Here is a 19,991-nt window from a genome sequence, read left to right as displayed (position 1 = left end):
CTTTCTATCATTTAATACCTTCTGTGATACCCTTTTTTGATAGCTTGAATTTTTTGTTGTAGATGTCTTTTACTTCTTTGGTTAGATACATTTCTTTCTTTTTTAAAAATTTTTATTAGATATATTTCTTTACTTACATTTCAAATGTTATTCCCCTTCCAGGTTTCCTGTCCATAAGCCCCCATGCCCTCCCCTCCCCTCCCCCCATGGGTATTTCCCCCATACCTCTCCCTTACTGCCCCTATATTCCCCTGCACTGGGGGGCCCAACCTTGGCAGGACCAAGGGCTTCCCCTTCCACTGGTGCCCCAACAAGGCTATCTTCTGCTACATATGCAGTTGGAGCCCTGGGTCAGTCCATGTATAGTCTTTCGGTAGTGGTTTAGTCCCTGAAAGCTCTGCTTGGTTGGCATAGTTGTTCTTATGGGGTTGCAAGCTCCTTCAACTCCTTCAATACTTCCTCTAATTGCCCCCAAGGGGGTCCTATTCTCAGTTCAGTGGTTTGCTGCTCGCATTGACCTCTGTATTGGATGTGCTTTGGATGTGTCTCTCAGGAGAGATCTATATCCAGTCTCTTTCCACATGCATTTTTTAGCTTCATCAATCTTATCTAGTTTTGGTGGCTGTATATATACATATATGGGCCACATGTGGGGCAGGCTCTGAATGGTCATTCCTTCAGTCTCTTCTCTAAACTTTGCCTCCATATTGCTTCCTAAGAATACTTTTGTTCTCCCTTTAAAGAAGGAGTGGGAGCATCTGCATTTTGGTCATCCTTCTTCTTGAGCTTCCTGTGGTCTGTGGATTGCATCTTGGGTAATTCGAGCTTTTGGGCTAATGTCCACTTATCAATGAGTGCATACCATGTATGTTTTTCTGTGATTGGGTTACCTCACTCAGGATGATATTTTCTAGTTCATTCCATTTGCCTGTGAATTTCATGAAGTCATTGTTTTTGATAGCTGAGTAGTACTCCATTGTGTAGATGTACCACATTTTGTTTCCATCCATTCCTCTGTTGAAGGGCATCTGGGTTCTTTCCAGCTTCTGACTCTTATAAATAAGGCTGCTATGAATATAGTGGAGCACATGTCTTTGTTATATGTTGGAACATCTTTTGGGTATATGACCAGGAAAGGTATAGCTGGGTCTTCAGGTAGTGGAATGTCCAATTTTCTGAGGAACCTCCAGACTGATTTCCAGAGTGGTTGTACAAGTTTGCAATCCCATCAAAAGGAGGAGTGTTCCTCTTTCTCCACATCCTCGCCAGCATCTGCTGTCACCTGAGATTTTTATCTTAGACATTGTGACTGGAGTGAGGTGTAATATCAGGGTTGTTTTGATTTGCATTTCCCTGATGACTAAGGATGTTGGACATTTTTTTTTTTTTTTTTTTTTTCTTCTTCTTTTCTTCTTCTTCTTCTTCTTCTTCTTCTTCTTCTTCTTCTTCTTCTTCTTCTTCTTCTTCTTCTTCTTCTTCTTCTTCTTTTTATTAACTTGAGTATTTCTTATTTACATTTCAAATGTTATTCCCTTTCCCGGTTTCCGGGCCAACATCCCCCTAGCCCCTCCCCCTCCCCTTCTTCCTCCCCCCATTGCCGCCTTCCCTCCAACAATCACGTTCACTGGGGGTTCAGTCTTAGCAGGTGGACATTTCTTTATGTGCTTCTCGGCCATTCGATATTCCTCACCTGAAAGTTTTTTGTTTAGGTCTGTACCCCATTTTTAATAGGGTTATTTGGCTCTCCGGAGTCTAACTTTTTGAGTTCTTTGTTTATTTTGGATATTAGTTCTGTATGGGATGTAGGATTGGTAAATATCTTTTCCCAATCTGTTGGTTACCGTTTTGTCCTAATGACAGTGTCCTTTGCTTTGCAGTTTTATGAGGTCCCATTTGTTAATTGTTGATCTTAGAGCATAAGCCATTGATGTTTTATTCAGGAAAATTTCCCAGTGCCCATGTGTTTGAGACTCTTCCCCACCTTTTTTTCTATTAGTCATCATTTTATTTTAAATTTATTTATTTTACATGCCAATTTTCAGGCCCCCCCTCTTATTTCAGTTCCCATTCACAAAGAACTACCCCAATTCTTCTTCCCCTTCTCCTTTGAGGGTTAGGAGCCCTGCTGTAGGTATTATTCCCCATTAGCACCCCACACCCTCTCCTGCACATCAATTTACTGCAGGACTTGGCACATATTTCTCCCTGAGGTCAGACAAGGCAGCCCATTTAGGGGAATGGCATCTATAGGCAGGAAGGCAACAGATTCAGGGACAGCTCCTGCTCCTGTTTTTGGGACCTGGCATAAAGACCAACTGCTCATTTGCTATATGTTTGCAAGGGGTCTAGGCTCAGCCCTGCTCACTCTTTGATTGTTGATTCAGTCTCTGGGAACCCCCAAGGGTCCAGGTTAGTTGACACTGTTGGTCTTCCTATAGAGTCCTTGTTCTCTTTGGGTCCCTCAATTCTTCCTGCAACTCTTCCACAAGAATTTATAAGCTCCAGTGTTTATGTGTGGGTCTTTGCATCTCTTTCCATTGGCCACTGTGTGGAGCCTCTCAGGGGGCAGTTCCTATCTGCAAGCATAACAGAGTTATCATTAGTAGTGTCAGGGATTGGCTCTTGCCCATATGGTGGGTCTTAAGTTGGGACAGTTATTGGTTGGCCAGTCCCTCCTCTGCTCTATCTTTTCCCTGCACATCTTGTAAGTAGGACACATTTTGAAGTAGTAGAAGGTTTTGTGAGTGGGTTACAGTCCTTTGCCCTGCACTGGGAGTGCTGCCTAGTTATAGGAAATGGCCAATTAAGGATCCACATTCCCCACTACTAGGAGTGTTAGCTAGAGTCAACTCCATAGCCCCTCTGAGGCCTCCCACATCCCAGGTCTCGGGCACATCCTAGAGGTTGCCCCCCCCACATACACACCAATTTTCCTTCTCTCTCCTGTGCTATCCTTACACCTGATCTCCCTCTCTCTCCCTCTCCCACCAGCTTTCCTCCCTCTATCTACTTTTGATATCTATTTTTCCCCCTCTGAGAAAGATTCAATCACTCTCCTTTGGGCCCTCCTTGTTATTTGCTTTTTTGGGTCTGTTGATAATTATATGGTTATCCTGGACTTGGAACACACCATGTCCTTTGGGGTTTGGATTAACTCACTTACGATGATACTTTCTAGTTCCACCCATTTACCTGCCAAATTTATGATGTCCTTGTTTTTAATAACTGAATAGTATTCCATTTTGTAAATGAAACACATTTTCTTTATCCATTTTTCAGCTGAGGGACATCTAGGTTTTTTCCAGTTTCTGGTTATTACGAATAAAGTTGCTGTGAACTTTGTTGAACATGTGTTCTTGAGGGATGATAGCATCTTTTGGGTATATGCCCAAGAGTGGTATAGCTGAGTCTTGAGGTAGAACTATTCCCAGTTTTCTGACAAACCACCAAATTGATTTTCAAAGTGGTTATACAAGTTTGCACTCTTACTAGCAATGCAGAAGTGTTCCCCTTGTTCCACATCTTGGCAGCATGTGCTACCTCTTGAGTTTTTGATCTTAGCCGTTCTGATGGGTGGGTATAAGAGGGAACCTCAGAGTTGTTTTGATTTGCATTTACCTGATGACTAAGGACTACGAGCATTTCTTTAAGTGCTTCCACTTGACCTTGAGTTTTGGGTAGATGGTAAATATGGATTTATTCTCATTCTTTTGTCTGCAGACATCCAGTTGGACAAGAACCATTTGTTGAAGTTACTCTCCCTTTTCACTTGCATAGTTTTGGCTTCTTTCTCAAAATCAAGTGCCCATAGGTGTGCGTGTTTATTTCTCAGCCTTTGATTAGATTCTTTTGATCATCCTGTCTGTTTTTTATACCAATACTATGCAGTTTTTATTACTATTGCTCTGTAGTACAGCTTGAAGTCAAGGATAGTGATACTTCTAGAATTTCTTTTATTGTTCCATATTAAGTTGAGAAATGTTCTTTCAAGGTCTGTAAAGAATTGTGATGGAATTTTGATGGGGACTGCTCCCCAATCAGTAGATTGCTTTTGATAAGATGGCGATTTTCACTGTTAATCCTACCAAGCATGGAAGATGAGTGTGAAGGATCCTTCATCATCTTCTTTTGCTTCCTTTTGGTTGAAAGTTTATTTTATTAAATATTAGAATGATAATTCCAGCTTGTTTCTTATGTCTGTTTCTTGAAACACCTTTTTCTAGCCCTTTATTCTATGAAAATATCTATTTTACTTGCTGAGATGTGTTTCTTGTATACAGAAGAATGATGAATTCTATTTACATATCCATTCTGTTACCCTGTGTCTTTTTATTGAGGAATTGTGTCTGTTGATGCTGGCAGACATTTATGATCAATGATTGTTACTGCCTGTTATTTTCTTATTGGTTGTGTGTGTGTGTGTGTGTGTGTGTGTGTGTGTGTGTTTCTCTTTTGTTGGTTTTAATGGTGTGAAATTATTTATGTTTTGTGTTTTCTTGAGTGTAGTTAGCCTCATTGGATTGGTGGTTTTCTTTTAGTATCTTCTGTACTACTGTATTTGTGAATATATATTTTTTTAATTTTGGTTTTGTCATGGAATATCTTGGTTTCTCCATCTTTGGTGACTGAAAATTTTGCCAGGTATAGTAGTCTGGGTTGACATCTCTTTGCATCTCCAATCCATCTTCCCAGGCCCTTCTAGCTTTTAGAATCTCAGTTGAGAAATCAGGTGTAATCAAGATAGGTATTTCTTTTTTGTGTCCCTTTGCCTTTCCCTCTTGTAGCTTTTAATATTCTCTCCTTGTTCAGTACATTTAGTGTTTTGGTTTTTATGTGGTGGGAGGATTTTCTTTTCTGGTCTAGTCTGGTGTTCTGTAAGCTTCTTGTACAGTTATAGGCCTCTCCTTCCTTAGGTTAGGGAAGTTTTCTTCTATGTTTTTGGTGAAGATGTTTTCTGGGTCTTTCCATAGTATCCCAAATTACCTTGATGTTTTGTGTCATGAACTTTTCTTTGACTAGTGTATTGATTTCTTCTATTGTATCCTCTATGCCTGAGATTCTCTCTTCCATCTCTTGTATTTTGTTGGTGATACTTTTATCTATGGTTTCTGTTCTTTCCTAGGTTTTCCATCTTCAAGATTGCCTCAGTTTGTGCTTTCTTTATTGCTTCTATTTCCATTTTCAGGTCTTGGACAGTTTTATTCATATCCTTCACTGGTTTGAGGGTATCTTCCTTGATTTCTTTAAATTTGTTTGCTTCTTTTTTTAGTGCCTCAACTATTTGAATGCATTTCCCTATATTTCTTTAAGGGTTTTATTCACTTACTCTTTAAAGACCTTTCTCATCTTTGTAAGATTGAATTTAAGATCCTCTCCTTGTGCTTCAGTTTCCTTAGGATATCTAGCATTAGCTGAAGGAGGATAGTTGTACTTTGGTTGTGCCGTTGCCCTGGGTCTTATTGATTGTGTTCTAATGCTATCCTTAGGCATCTGGTTTCCCTTGTTGTTGGCTGGATGATCCTGATGGCAGTAGGACTTCTCAGGAAAGCAGGGGGAACTGTGGGCCAGACTTTGGAAATTAGGGTACCTAACTCTGCTGGCTGTGCCTCAGGCAGACCCTATTGACAAGGGATTGGTGGGGCAATGTTCCAAGCTGGTAGTTTCTTGGGGCCCTTGCAGTTCCACAAGGGGCAAGCAGGATGCTCTTGAGGTCCTACGAGGTCCTCAGAACCAAAGGATGGGTCCAGAGATAGAGAAGTGAGATCACAGATCCCCTGCAACTCACCTCTGCTGGCTGTGTCCAGAGTGGACCTGACTGGAAAGGATTAGTGGAACAGAGTTCCAAGCTGGTTAGTCTCCCTCTAAGGCCTCCAAAGGGGAAGGAGAACACTTTTGAGGTCCAACAAGGCTACTGAGGGACTTATCTTTTAGTATCAGTAAGTTTGAAGTTCAGTATGTAGATATGCCATGTATTTTCAGATTCTGTGCAAGTGAATATATTTTTGAAATTTATGGTATTATCTTCAAAATCTCTCATAACTTCTGGGTTTGGGTGTCAGTAGAAAATAATAATTTAAACATTTTTAAGTTAGCTTTTTATGTCAGAACTTTTGAAATATCTGTAAATCCTATGAACTGCCAAATGATTTTTTTTATGCATAGGTTTGCCAAGCAGAACTTGAACTGGGGACTTGTTTTCAAGCAGTAAATAGCAGAATTCAGCTGCAAATCCTCGAGGCACAATACCTTCCAAGTTCATCAACACCTCTGGCTTTGAGTAAGTGTATCAGTGGTTTAAAGAACATACAATGTGAAGAGGTTCCAGGAGGGTAAGATCTAAAAGATAAGTGCATTAAGGTTTGTCGTTCTCTGGATGTTCAGCTAGGGACTCTGATACATTAGTGAGCAATGCTTGGTTCACCAGTCCACCCTTAGAGCTGAATGTTTAAGAACAACCCTATATCAATAGGTAAGAGTGGGAGGGAATCATCCTCCTGCATTAAAAGTATTTTCACCAAGGAACATTAAAAACATATAAAACTAAGCATTCAATTTAAGAAGTTAGAAAAATAAGAAGTATTAGGAAAGCTGAAGTTGATAAATATACAAAAGACAGTAAAACCAAAAATTTTTTTAAAGCTCTAAAGTCTGAACATTCCAATATTAAGAGCCACAAGAGTTGGTTGTGGGGAATTTTTACTGTTTTTTGTATTTTTCCTAAGTTCATAATTGTTACGTTTGGTTATAGTTCATACAAACCATTTTATCATTGTCAAAGTGCTAGATCTCAAATTTACTCAAGAATATTTACTTCTTTTATTCCAGTACACATAAATTTGCCTATAAAATTGTGGAATTACTATCTCTGGATGTCTAGAGAGTTGAAACTTTTCTTGTAATAATTCTCAATGTGTTTTCTTTTGCTGATAATTGTTTATTCTGTTTGATGTCATTTAGACCAGAGGAATATTAAGTTCATTTGAGGCCACAGTAGTTATTTGTGGTTCTATAGTCATATAACAAACCAGAAGACATTTAAAGTTGATTATTTATATTTTTATAATAATCAGTATATAGGTAAAAATCTTTAGGTAGTAGTTCACATAAAATTTTATAAACTACAGTTTCTTGTTTCCTAGGTTTTTTTGTGAAGGTAGGGATGTTTAGCTCAGGAGAGCTGATTTATAAGAAGAAGACACGCTTACTGAAGGCCTCCAGTGGAAGAGTAAAATGGGGAGAAACTATGATTTTTCCACTCATACAGACTGAAAAAGAAATTGTTTTCCTTATTAAACTTTACAGTCGGAGCTCTGTAAGAAGAAAACATTTTGTAGGCCAGGTTAGTAGTTGTTACTTTGAGTTTCTTCCTGATACATCTCTGTATGTTACTATGAAGTTTATTAACAAAGGAAAGAAGATAAACTTAAGAATGAATATAGGAAGATTATTCAACATTCTAAATTAAAATTCAGTATTGCTTCAGAATCAATTTTGATCAGATGTTTTGTTTTAATATAAATAAAATAACATTTCTGAGTAGTCAAGCTTATTTTATAAGCCTTCTGAACTTTTCAATTTTAAGAGAAGAGAAACCTAAATATGTAAATCACACTTAAGGCTTGAGTATCACATTTATTTTATTCTGTTTCATCTTTTTTTTTTTTTAGTTTCTCTGTATGACATTCTTTTTTTTAAATTTTTTATTATTATTAACTTGAGTATTTCTTATATACATTTCGAGTGTCATTCCCCTTCCCGGTTTCCGGGCAAACATCCCCTTCCCCCCTCCCCTTCCTTATGGGTGTTCCCCTCCCAACCCTCCCCCATTGCTGCCCTCTCCCCAACAGTCTAGTTCACTGGGGTTCAGTCTTAGCAGGACCCAGGGCTTCCCCTTCCACTGGTGCTCTTACTAGGATATTCATTGCTACCTCGAGGTCAGAGTCCAGGGTCAGTCCATGTATAGTCTTTGGGTAGTGGCTTAGTCCTGGAAGCTCTGTTTGGTTGGCATTGCTGTACATATGGGGTCTCGAGCTCCTTCAAGCTCTTCCAGTTCTTTCTCTGATTCCTTCAACAGGGGTCCTGTTCTCAGTTCAGTGGTTTCCTGCTGGCATACGCCTCTGTATTTGCTGTATTCTGGTTGTGTCTCTCAGGAGCGATCTGCATTCACATTTTGATCATCCGTCTTGAGTTTCATTTGTTCTAGGCATCTAGGGTAATTCAAGCATTTGGGCTAATAGCCACTTATCAATGAGTACATACCATGTATGTCTTTCTGTGATTGGGTTAGCTCACTCAGGATGATATTTTCCAGTTCCAACCATTTTGCCTCATGAATTTCATAAAGTCATTGTTTTTGATAGCTGAGTAATATTCCATTGTGTAGATGTACCACATTTTCTGTATCCATTCCTCTGTTGAAGGGCATCTGGGTTCTTTCCAGCTTCTGGCTATTATAAATAAGGCTGCGATGAACATAGTGGAGCATGTGTCTTTTTTATTATGTTGGGGCATCTTTTGGGTATATGCCCAAGAGAAGTATAGCTGGGTCCTCAGGTAGTTCAATGTCCAATTTTCTGAGGAACCTCCAGACTGATTTCCAGAATGGTTGTACCAGTCTGCAATCCCACCAACAATGGAGGAGTGTTCCTCTTTCTCCGCATCCTCGCCAGCATTTGCTGTCACCTGATTTTTTGATCTTACCCATTCTCACTGGTGTGAGGTGAAATCTCAGGGTTGTTTTGATTTGCATTTCCCTTATGACTAACGATGTTGAACATTTCTTTAGGTGTTTCTCGGCCATTCGGCATTCCTCAGCTGTGAATTCTTTGTTTAGCTCTGAACCCCATTTTTTAATAGGGTTATTTGTCTCCCTGCTGTCTAACTTCTTGAGTTCTTTGTATATTTTGGATATAAGCCCTCTATCTGTTGTAGGATTGGTAAAGATCTTTTCCCAATCTGTTGGTTGCCGTTTGTCCTAACCACAGTGTCCTTTGCCTTACAGAAGCTTTGCAGTTTTATGAGATCCCATTTGTCGATTCTTGATCTTAGAGCATAAGCCATTGGTGTTTTGTTCAGGAAATTTTTTCCAGTGCCCATGTGTTCCAAATGCTTCCCTAGTTTTTCTTCTATTAGTTTGAGTGTATCTGGTTTGATGTGGAGGTCCTTGATCCACTTGGACTTAAGCTTTGTACAGGGTGATAAGCATGGATCGATCTGCATTCTTCTACATGTTGACCTCCAGTTGAACCAGCACCATTTGCTGAAAATGCTATCTTTTTTCCATTGGATGGTTTTGGCTCCTTTGTCAAAAATCAAGTGCCCATAGGTGTGTGGGTTCATTTCTGGGTCTTCAATTCTGTTCCATTGGTCTATCTGTCTGTCTCTGTACCAATACCATGCAGTTTTTATCACTATTGCTCTGTAATACTGCTTGAGTTCAGGGTTAGTGATTCCCCCTGAAGTCCTTTTATTGTTGAGGATAGTTTTAGCTATCCTGGGTTTTTTGTTATTCCAGATGAATTTGCAAATTGTTCTGTCTAACTCTGTGAAGAATTGGATTGGTATTTTGATGGGGATTGCATTGAATCTGTAGATCGCTTTTGGCAGAATGGCCATTTTTACTATATTAATCCTGCCAATCCATGAGCATGGGAGATCTTTCCATCTTCTGAGATCTTCTTCAATTTCTTTCTTCAGAGTCTTGAAGTTCTTATTGTACAGATCTTTCCCTTGCTTGGTTACAGTCACACCTAGGTACTTTATATTATTTGGATCTATTATGAAGGGTGTCGTTTCCCTAATTTCTTTCTCGGCTTGTTTCTCTTTTGTGTAGAGGAAGGCTACTGATTTATTTGAGTTAATTTTATACCCAGCCACTTTGCTGAAGTTGTCTATCAGCTTTAGTAGTTCTCTGGTGGAACTTTTGGGATCACTTAAATATACTATCATATCATCTGCAAATAGTGATATTTTGACTTCTTCTTTTTCGATCTGTATCCCTTGACCTCCTTTTTGTTGTCTGATTGCTCTGGCTAGAACTTCAAGAACTATATTGAATAAGTAGGGAGAGAGTGGGCAGCCTTGTCTAGTCCCTGATTTTAGTGGGATTGCTTCAAGTTTCTCTCCATTTAGTTTAATGTTAGCAACTGGTTTGCTGTATATGGCTTTTACTATGTTTAGGTATGGGCCTTGAATTCCTATTCTTTCCAGGACTTTTATCATGAAGGGGTGTTGAATTTTGTCAAATGCTTTCTCAGCATCTAATGAAATGATCATGTGGTTTTGTTCTTTCAGTTTGTTTATATAATGGATCACGTTGATGGTTTTCCAGATATTAAACCATCCCTGCATGCCTGGGATGAAGCCTACTTGATCATGGTGGATGAATGTTTTGATGTGGTCTTGGATTCGGTTTGCCAGAATTTTTTTTTAATATATTTTTTATTATTATTAACTTGAGTATTTCTTATATACATTTGAGTGTTATTCCTTTCCTGGTTTCCGGCAAACATCCCTTCCCCCTCCCTTTCCTTATGGGTGTTCCCCTCCCAACCCTCCCCCCCTTGCTTCCCTCTCCCCAACAGTCTAGTTCACTGGGGGTTCAGTCTTAGCAGGACCCAGGGCTTCCCCTTCCACTGGTGCTCTTACTAGGATATTCATTGCTACCTATGAGGTCAGAGTCCAGGGTCAGTCCATGTATAGTCTTTGGGTAGTGGCTTAGTCCCTGGAAGCTCTGTTTGGTTGGCATTGCTGTACATATGGGGTCTCGAGCTCCTTCAAGCTCTTCCAGTTCTTTCTCTGATTCCTTCAACGGGGGTCCTGTTCTCAGTTCAGTGGTTTCCTGCTGGCATACGCCTCTGTATTTGCTGTATTCTGGCTGTGTCTCTCAGGAGCGATATGCATTCACTTTTTGATCATCCGTCTTGAGTTTCATTTGTTCTAGGCATCTAGGGTAATTCGAGCATTTGGGCTAATAGCCACTTATCAATGAGTACATACCATGTATGTCTTTCTGTGATTGGGTTAGCTCACTCAGGATGATATTTTCCAGTTCCAACCATTTGCCTACGAATTTCATAAAGTCACTGTTTTTGATAGCTGAGTAATATTCCATTGTGTAGATGTACCACATTTTCTGTATCCATTCCTCTGTTGAAGGGCATCTGGGTTCTTTCCAGCTTCTGGCTATTATAAATAAGGCTGCGATGAACATAGTGGAGCACGTGTCTTTTTTATATGTTGGGGCATCTTTTGGGTATATGCCCAGGAGAGGTATAGCTGGATCCTCAGGCAGTTCAATGTCCAATTTTCTGAGGAACCTCCAGACTGATTTCCAGAATGGTTGTAGCAGTCTGCAACCCCACCAACAATGGAGGAGTGTTCCCCTTTCTCCACATCCTCGCCAGCATTTGCTGTCACCTGAGTTTTTGATCTTAGCCATTCTCACTGGTGTGAGGTGAAATCTCAGGGTTGTTTTGATTTGCATTTCCTTATGACTAAAGATGTTGAACATTTCTTTAGGTGTTTCTCAGCCATTCGGCATTCCTCAGCTGTGAATTCTTTGTTTAGCTCTGAACCCAGTTTTTAATAGGGTTATTTGTCTCCCTGCGGTCTATCTTCTTGAGTTCTTTGTATATTTTGGATATAAGGCCTCTATCTGTTGTAGGATTGGTAAAGATCTTTTCCCAATATGTTGGTTGCCGTTTTGTCCTAACCACAGTGTCCTTTGCCTTACAGAAGCTTTGCAGTTTTATGAGATCCCATTTGTCGATTCTTGATCTTAGAGCATAAGCCATTGGTGTTTTGTTCAGGAAATTTTTTCCAGTGCCCATGTGTTCCAAATGCTTCCCTAGTTTTTCTTCTATTAGTATGAGTGTGTCTGGTTTGATGTGGAGGTCCTTTATCCACTTGGACTTAAGCTTTGTACAGGGTGATAAGCATGGATCGATCTGCATTCTTCTACATGTTGACCTCCAGTTGAACCAGCACCTGTGCTATCTTTTTTCCATTGGATGGTTTTGGCTCCTTTGTCAAAAATCAAGTGCCCATAGGTGTGTGGGTTCATTTCTGGGTCTTCAATTCTGTTCCATTGGTCTATCTGTCTGTCTATGTACCAATACCATGCAGTTTTTATCACTATTGCTCTATAATACTGCTTGAGTTCAGGGTTAGTGATTCCCCCTGAAGTCCTTTTATTGTTGAGGATAGTTTTAGCTATCCTGGGTTTTTTGTTATTCCAGATGAATTTGCAAATTGTTCTGTCTAACTCTTTGAAGAATTGGATTGGTATTTTGATGGGGATTGCATTGAATCTGTAGATTGCTTTTGGCAGAATGGCCATTTTTACTATATTAATCCTGCCAATCCATGAGCATGGGAGATCTTTCCATCTTCTGAGGTCTTCTTCAATTTCTTTCTTCAGAGTCTTGAAGTTCTTGTTGTACAAATCTTTTACTTGCTTGGTTAAAGTCACACCGAGGTCTTTTATATTATTTGGGTCTATTATGAAGGGTGTCGTTTCCCTAATTTCTTTCTCGGCCTGTTTCTCTTTTGTGTAGAGGAAGGCTACTGATTTATTTGAGTTAATTTTATACCCAGCCACTTTGCTGAAGTTGTCTATCAGCTTTAGTAGTTCTCTGGTGGAACTTTTGGGATCACTTAAATATACTATCATATCATCTGCAAATGGTGATATTTTGACTTCTTCTTTTTCGATCTGTATCCCTTGACCTCCTTTTGTTGTCTGATTGCTCTGGCTAGAACTTCAAGAACTATATTGAATAAGTAGGGAGAGTGGGCAGCCTTGTCTAGTCCCTGATTTTTAGTGGGATTGCTTCAAGTTTCTCTCCATTTAGTTTAATGTTAGCAACTGGTTTGCTGTATATAGCTTTACTATGTTTAGGTATGGGCCTTGAATTCCTATTCTTTCCAGGACTTTTTATCATGAAGGGGTGTTGAATTTTTGTCAAATGCTTTCTCAGCATCTAATGAAATGATCATGTGGTTTTGTTCTTTCAGTTTGTTTATATAATGGATCACGTTGATGGTTTTCCGTGATATTAAACCATCCTGCATGCCTGGGATGAAACCTACTTGATCATGGTGGATGATTGTTTTGATGTGGTCTTGGATTCGGTTTGCCAGAATTTTATTGAGTATTTTTGCATCGATATTCATAAGGGAAATTGGTCTGAAGTTCTCTTTCTTTGTTGGGTCTTTGTGTGGTTTAGGTATAAGAGTAATTGTGGCTTCATAGAAGGAATTCGGTAGTGCTCCGTCTGTTTCAATTTTGTGGAATAGTTTGGATAATATTGGTACGAGGTCTTCTATGAAGGTCTGATAGAATTCTGCACTAAACCCGTCTGGACCTGGGCTCTTTTTGGTTGGGAGACCTTTAATGACTTCTTCTATTTCCTTAGGAGTTATGGGGTTGTTTAACTGGTTTATCTGTTCCTGATTTAACTTGGGTACCTGGTATCTGTCTAGGAAATTGTCCATTTCCTGCTGATTTTCAAGTTTTGTTGAATATAGGCTTTTATAGTAAGATCTGATGATTTTTTGAATTTCCTCTGAATCTGTAGTTATGTCTCCCTTTTCATTTCTGATTTTGTTAATTTGGACACACTCTCTGTGTCCTCTCGTTAGTCTGGCTAAGGGTTTATCTATCTTGTTGATTGTCTCAAAGAACCAACTTTTGGTTCTGTTGATTCTTTCTATGGTTCTTTTTGTTTCTACTTGGTTGATTTCGGCTCTGAGTTTGATTATTTCCTGCCTTCTACTCCTCCTGGGTGTATTTGCTTCTTTTTGTTCTAGAGCTTTTAGGTGTGCTGTCAAGCTGCTGACATATGGTCTTTCCTGTTTCTTTCTGCAGGCACTCAGCGCTATGAGTTTTCCTCTTAGCACAGCTTTCATTGTGTCCCATAAGTTTGGGTATGTTGTACCTTCATTTTCATTAAATTCTAAAAAGTTTTTAATTTCTTTCTTTATTTCTTCCTTGACCAGGTTATCATTGAGTAGAGCATTGTTCAACTTCCATGTATATGTGGGTGTTCTTCCCTTATTGTTATTGAAGATTAGCTTTAGCCAGTAGTGGTCTGATAGAACGCATTCGATATTTCTATCTTTCTGTATCTGTTGAGGCCTATTTTATGACCAATTATATGGTCAATTTTGGAGAAAGTGCCATGAGGAGCTGAGAAGAAGGTATATCCTTTTACTTTAGGATAGAATGTTCTATAAATATCCGTTAAGTCCATTTGGCTCATGACTTCTCTTAGTCTGTCTACATCTCTGTTTAATTTCTGTTTCCATGATCTGTCCATTGATGAGAGTGGGGTGTTGAATCTCCCACTATTATTGTGTGAGGTGCAATGTGTGTTTTGAGCTTTAGTAAGGTTTCTTTTACGTATGTAGGTGCCCTTGTATTTGGGGCATAGATATTTAGGATTTAGAGTTCATCTTGGTGGATTTTTCCTTTGATGAATATGAAGTGTCCTTCCTTATCTTTTTTGATGACTTTTAGTTGAAAATTGATTTTATCTGATATTAGAATGGGTACTCCAGCTTGCTTCTTCTGACCATTTGCTTGGAAAGTTGTTTTCCAGCCTTTCACTCTGAGGTAGTGTCTGTCTTTGTCTCTGAGGTGTGTTTCCTGTAGGCAGCAGAATGCAGGGTCCTCGTTGCGTATCCAGTTTGTTAATCTATGTCTTTTTATTGGAGAGTTGAGGCCATTGATGTTGAGAGATATTAAGGAATAGTGATTATTGCTTCCGGTTGTATTCATATTTGGATGTGAGGTTATGTTTGTGTGCTTTTCTTCTCTTTGTTTTGTTGCCAAGACGATTAGTTTCTTGCTTCTTCTAGGGTATAGCTTGCCTCCTTATGTTGGGCTTTACCATTTATTATCCTTTGTAGTGCTGGATTTGTAGAAAGATATTGTGTAAATTTGGTTTTGTCATGGAATATCTTGGTTTCTCCATCTATGTTGATTGAGAGTTTTGCAGGATACAGTAACCTGGGCTGGCATTTGTGTTCTCTTAGGGTCTGTATGACATCAGTCCAGGATCTTCTGGCCTTCATAGTTTCTGGCGAAAAGTCTGGTGTGATTCTGATAGGTCTGCCTTTATATGTTACTTGACCTTTTCCTTACTGCTTTTAATATTCTTTCTTTATTTTGTGCGTTTGGTGTTTTGACTATTATGTGACGGAGGTGTTTCTTTTCTGGTCCAATCTATTTGGAGTTCTGTAGGCTTCTTGTATGCCTATGGGTATCTCTCTTTTTTTAGGTTGGGAAGTTTTCTTCTATGATTTTGTTGAAGATATTTACTGGTCCTTTGAGCTGGAGTCTTCACTCTCTTCTATACCTATTATCCTTAGGTTTGATCTTCTCATTGAGTCCTGGATTTCCTGTATGTTTTGGACCAGTAGCTTTTTTTCCGCTTTACATTATCTTTGACAGTTGAGTCAATGATTTCTATGGAATCTTCTGCTCCTGAGATTCTCTCTTCCATCTCTTGTATTCTGTTGGTGAAGCTTGTATCTACAGCTCCTTGTCTCTTCTTTTGGTTTTCTATATCCAGGGTTGTTTTCATGTGTTCTTTCTTGATTGCTTCTATTTCCATTTTTAATTCCTTCAACTGTTTGATTGTGTTTTCCTGGAATTCTTTCAGGGATTTTTGTGACTCCTCTCTATGGGCTTCTACTTGTTTATTTATGTTTTCCTGGAATTCTCTTAGGAATTTTTGCGATTCCTCTCTCTAGGCTTCTACTTGTTTATTTATGTTTTCCTGTGTTTTTCTAAGGGAGTTCTTCATGTCTTTCTTGAAGTCCTCCAACATCATGATCAAATATGATTTTGAAACTAGATCTTGCTTTTCTGGTGTGTTTGGATATTCCGTGTTTGCTTTGGTGGGAGAATTGGGCTCCGATGATGCCATGTAGTCTTGGTTTCTGTTGCTTGGGTTCCTGCGCTTTCCTCTCGCCATCAGATTATCTCTAGTGTTACTTTGTTCTGCTATTTCTGACAGTGGCTAGACTGTCTTATAAGCCTGTGTTTCAGGATTATCTCTAGTGTTACTTTGTTCTGCTATTTCTGACAGTGGCTAGACTGTCTTATAAGCCTGTGTGTTTCAGGAGTGCTGTAGACCTGTTTTCCTGTTTTCTTTCAGCCAGTTATGGGGACAGTTGTTCTGCTTTCGGGCGTGTAGTTTTTCCTCTCTACAGGTCTTCAGCTGTTCCTGTGAGCCTGTGTCTTGAGTTCACCAGGCAAGTCGTTTGTAGCAGAAAAGTTTGTATTACCTGTGGTCCCCAGGCTCAAGTTTGCTCGCAGGATGTTGCCTATGAGTTCTCCGCGGCCTCAGCAACCAGGAAGATCTCTGTTTCATCTTTAACTTTTTATTTAAAATGAGTATTTTATATTATAAAACATATATTATTGATATATTATTAATATATTAGCACAATATATTACTAATATATAATGTTTTAATAATATTAATATATAACATTTTATTTAGTTATAATAGATTTTAAATTCTAGAAAATATCAATTATTAATGTTTATGATAATCATTTGGATAGTTCTGTGGTGGAACTATCCAAATTAAATTAATTAAAATTCTGAGTAATTTGTATAGGGCTTGATAACATTTCAACTTATATAATTCTTTTTTTCTACATTTTCTTTTTTAAATGTTTGATATTTAGTAGACATTGTTAGCTTTTTATCTTAATTATAACTGTTTGTGACAAATTTAAATATTGAAGTCTTTAACTGATGTAAAAACTTTCACTTGACAAATAGTTGCTATTAGTAGTCTAGGTGAGATTTTCAGATTGTATGAAATTTCAGATTTATATGATCTCTAATTTCATATAATTAGACTGCTATTTTAGAGTGGTTCAGCTTTCTCTATTCTTACCTGGAAAGGAGTTTGAATTAAAGAATTCATGGAAATTTAATTTGAGAGATGATTTCCAGGATAATAAATCTGGAGAGCTTCTTCTCTAGTGACCTCAGGTGTCTTGTCACCATAAAGAATCATATGTGGGATCCAGTTGTCCCAGTCTATCAACCCAAATACTGTTAAAGTTACCTGTGTTAAGTATTACATCCTATGTAAGATGTTGTTTGAAGGAAAGTTATTTTTAGGCCAAGATAGAAAAAGAATTGAAAACCAATGACTTACTCAAATCTGTTAGAAGAATTAGAAACTAGGTCTCAGGTAAGTTAATTCCAAGGTTACAGCATATGTTAGTGTTATAGCCAAGACAAAGATTCAGGTTTTTTCAGTTATGTGTCCACCTTATCTCCATGTTATAAACTTATTGTGATGCCTTGTATTTGCACAAGTTTCTCCAGACCATTCACATGTATTATCTATAATTATAGAAGTGATAGGTATGATGAAATTATCATGGATCAAGAATGATCATTTTATTACGTTTCAATTAAGATTAGAGTTTCATTTAATGAAAAAGGTGCTCAAATGTAATTTCTTCTTTTTTTTCCTCCATCTTTATTAACTTGGGTATTTCTTGTTTACATTTCGATTGTTATTCCCTTTCCCGGTTTCTGGGCCAACATCCCCATAACCCTTCCCCCTCCCCTTCTATATGGGTGTTCCCTCCCCATCCTCCCCCCATTACCGCCCTCCCCCAACAATCACGTTCACTGGGGGTTCAGTCTTAGCAGGACCAAGGGCTTCCCTTCCACTGGTGCTCTTACTAGGCTATTCATTGCTACCTATGAGGTTGGAGCCCAGGGTCAGTCCATGTATAGTCTTTGGGTAGTGGCTTAGTCCCTGGAAGCTCTGGTTGCTTGGCATTGTTGTTCATATGGGGTCTCAAGCCCCTTTAAGCTCTTCCAGTCCTTTCTCTGATTCCTTCAAGGGGGTCCCGTTCTCAGTTAAGTGGTTTGCTGCTGGCCTTCGCCTATGTATTTGCTGTATTCTGGCTGTGTCTCTAAGGAGAGATCTACATCCAGTTTCTGTCTGCCTGAATTTCTTTGCTTCATCCATCTTATCTAGTTTGGTGGCTGTATATGTATGGGCCACATGTGGGGCAGGCTCTGAATGGGTGTTCCTTCTGCCTCTGTTCTAAACTTTGCCTCCCTATTCCCTCCCAAGGGTATTCTTGTTCCCCTTTTAAAGAAGGAGTGAAGCGTTGACATTTTAGTCATCCTTTTTGAGTTTCATGTGTTCTGTGCATCTAGGGTACTTCAATCATTTGGGCTAATATCCACTTATCAATGAGTGCATACCCTGTGTGTTTTTCTGTGATTGGGTTGCCTCACTCAGGATGATATTTTCCAGTTCCATCTATTTGCCTATGAATTTCATAAAATCATTGTTTTTGATAGCTGAGTAGTATTCCATTGTGTAGATGTACCATATTTTCTGTATCCATTCCTCTGTTGAAGGGCATCTGGGTTCTTTCCAGGTTCTGGCTATTATAAATAAGGCTGCGATGAACATAGTGGAGTCTTTGTTATATGTTGGGGCATCTTTTGGGTATATGCCCAAGAGAGGTATAACAGGGTCCTCAGGTCCAATTTTCTGAGGAACCTCCAGACTGATTTCCAGAATGGTTGTACCAGTCTGCAATCCCACCAACAATGGAGGAGTGTTCCTCTTTCTCCACATCCTTGCCAGCATCTGCTGTCACCTGAGTTTTTGATCTTAGCCATTCTCACTGGTGTGAGGTGAAATCTCAGGGTTGTTTTGATTTGTATTTCCCTTATGACTAAAGATGTTGAACATTTCTTTAGGTGTTTCTCAGCCATTCAGCATTCCTCAGCTGTGAATTCTTTAACTCTGAACCCCATTTTTTAATAGGGTTATTTGTCTCCCTGCAGTCTAACTCCTTGAGTTCTTTGTATATTTTGGACATAAGCCCTCTATCAGTTGTAGGATTGGTAAAGTTCTTTTCCCAATCTGTTGGTTGCTGTTTTGTCTTAACAACAGTGTCCTTTGCCTTACAGAAGCTTTGCAGTTTTGTGAGATCCCCTTTGTCGATTCTTGATCTTAGAGCATAAGCCATCGGTGTTTTGTTTAGGAAATTTTCTCCAGTGCCCATGTGTTTGAGATTCTTCCCTACTTTTTCTTCTGGTAGTTTGAGTGTATCTGGTTTGATGTGGAGGTCCTTGATCCACTTGGACTTAAGCTTTGTACAGGGTGATAAGCATGGATCGATCTGCATTCTTCTACATGCTGACCTCCAGTTGAACCAGCTCCATTTGCTGAAAATGCTATCTTTTTTCCATTGGATGGTTTTGGCTCCTTTGTCAAAAATCAAGTGACCATAGGTGTGTGGGTTCATTTCTGGCCTTCAATTCTATTCCACTGGTTTACCTGTCAGTCTCTGTATCAATACCATACAGTTTTTTTTATCACTATTGCTCTGTAATACTGCTTCAGTTCAGGGATAGTGATTCCCCCGGAAGTCTTTTTATTGTTGAGGATAGTTTTATCTATCCTGGGTTTATTGTTATTCCAGATGAATTTGCAAATTGTTCTGTCTAACTCTATGAAGAATTGGGTTGGAATTTTGATGGGGATTGCATTGAATCTGTAGATGGCTTTTGGTAAAATGGCCATTTTTACTATATTAATCCTGCCAATCCATGAGCATGGGAGATCTTTCCATTTTCTGAGATCTTCAATTTCCTTTTTCAGAGGCTTGAAGTTATTGTCATACAGATATTTCACTTGCTTGGTTAGAGTCACACCAAGGTATTTTTATGTTATTTGGGAATATTGTGAATGGTGTCATTTCCCTAATTTCTTTTTCAGCCTGTTTATCCTTTGAGTAAAGGAAGGCTACTGATTTGTTTGAGTTAATTTTATATCCAGCCACTTTGCTGAAGTTGTTTATCAGGCTTAGTAATTCTCTGGTGGAACTTTTGGAGTTACTTAAATATACCATCATATCATCTGCAAATGTTGTCTGATTGCTCTGACTAGAACTTCAAGAACTATATTGAATAAGTAGGG

General features: G+C 38.9%; 1 protein-coding gene and 1 gene segment (V, D, J or C); both read left to right on the top strand.

The window, feature by feature from the left end:
- Window positions 1-19,991, top strand: part of LOC116905410 — a 978,601-nt gene that overhangs the window by 824,120 nt on the left and 134,490 nt on the right.
- The window catches only part of Tc2n (tandem C2 domains, nuclear), a 52,456-nt gene that overhangs the window by 30,681 nt on the left and 1,784 nt on the right, over window positions 1-19,991 (top strand). The window contains exons 7-8 of the mRNA XM_032908371.1: window positions 6,163-6,277; window positions 7,140-7,339. Of these exons, the coding sequence (XP_032764262.1) occupies window positions 6,163-6,277; window positions 7,140-7,339 (315 nt within the window). The remainder of the gene's footprint in view (window positions 1-6,162; window positions 6,278-7,139; window positions 7,340-19,991) is intronic.

Source organism: Rattus rattus, chromosome 7 (genome assembly GCF_011064425.1).
Source record: "Rattus rattus isolate New Zealand chromosome 7, Rrattus_CSIRO_v1, whole genome shotgun sequence".
NCBI classification, from domain to species: domain Eukaryota; kingdom Metazoa; phylum Chordata; class Mammalia; order Rodentia; family Muridae; genus Rattus; species Rattus rattus.
Note: the sequence above shows the minus strand (reverse complement) of the source record. Positions and strands in the feature narration are given on the sequence as shown.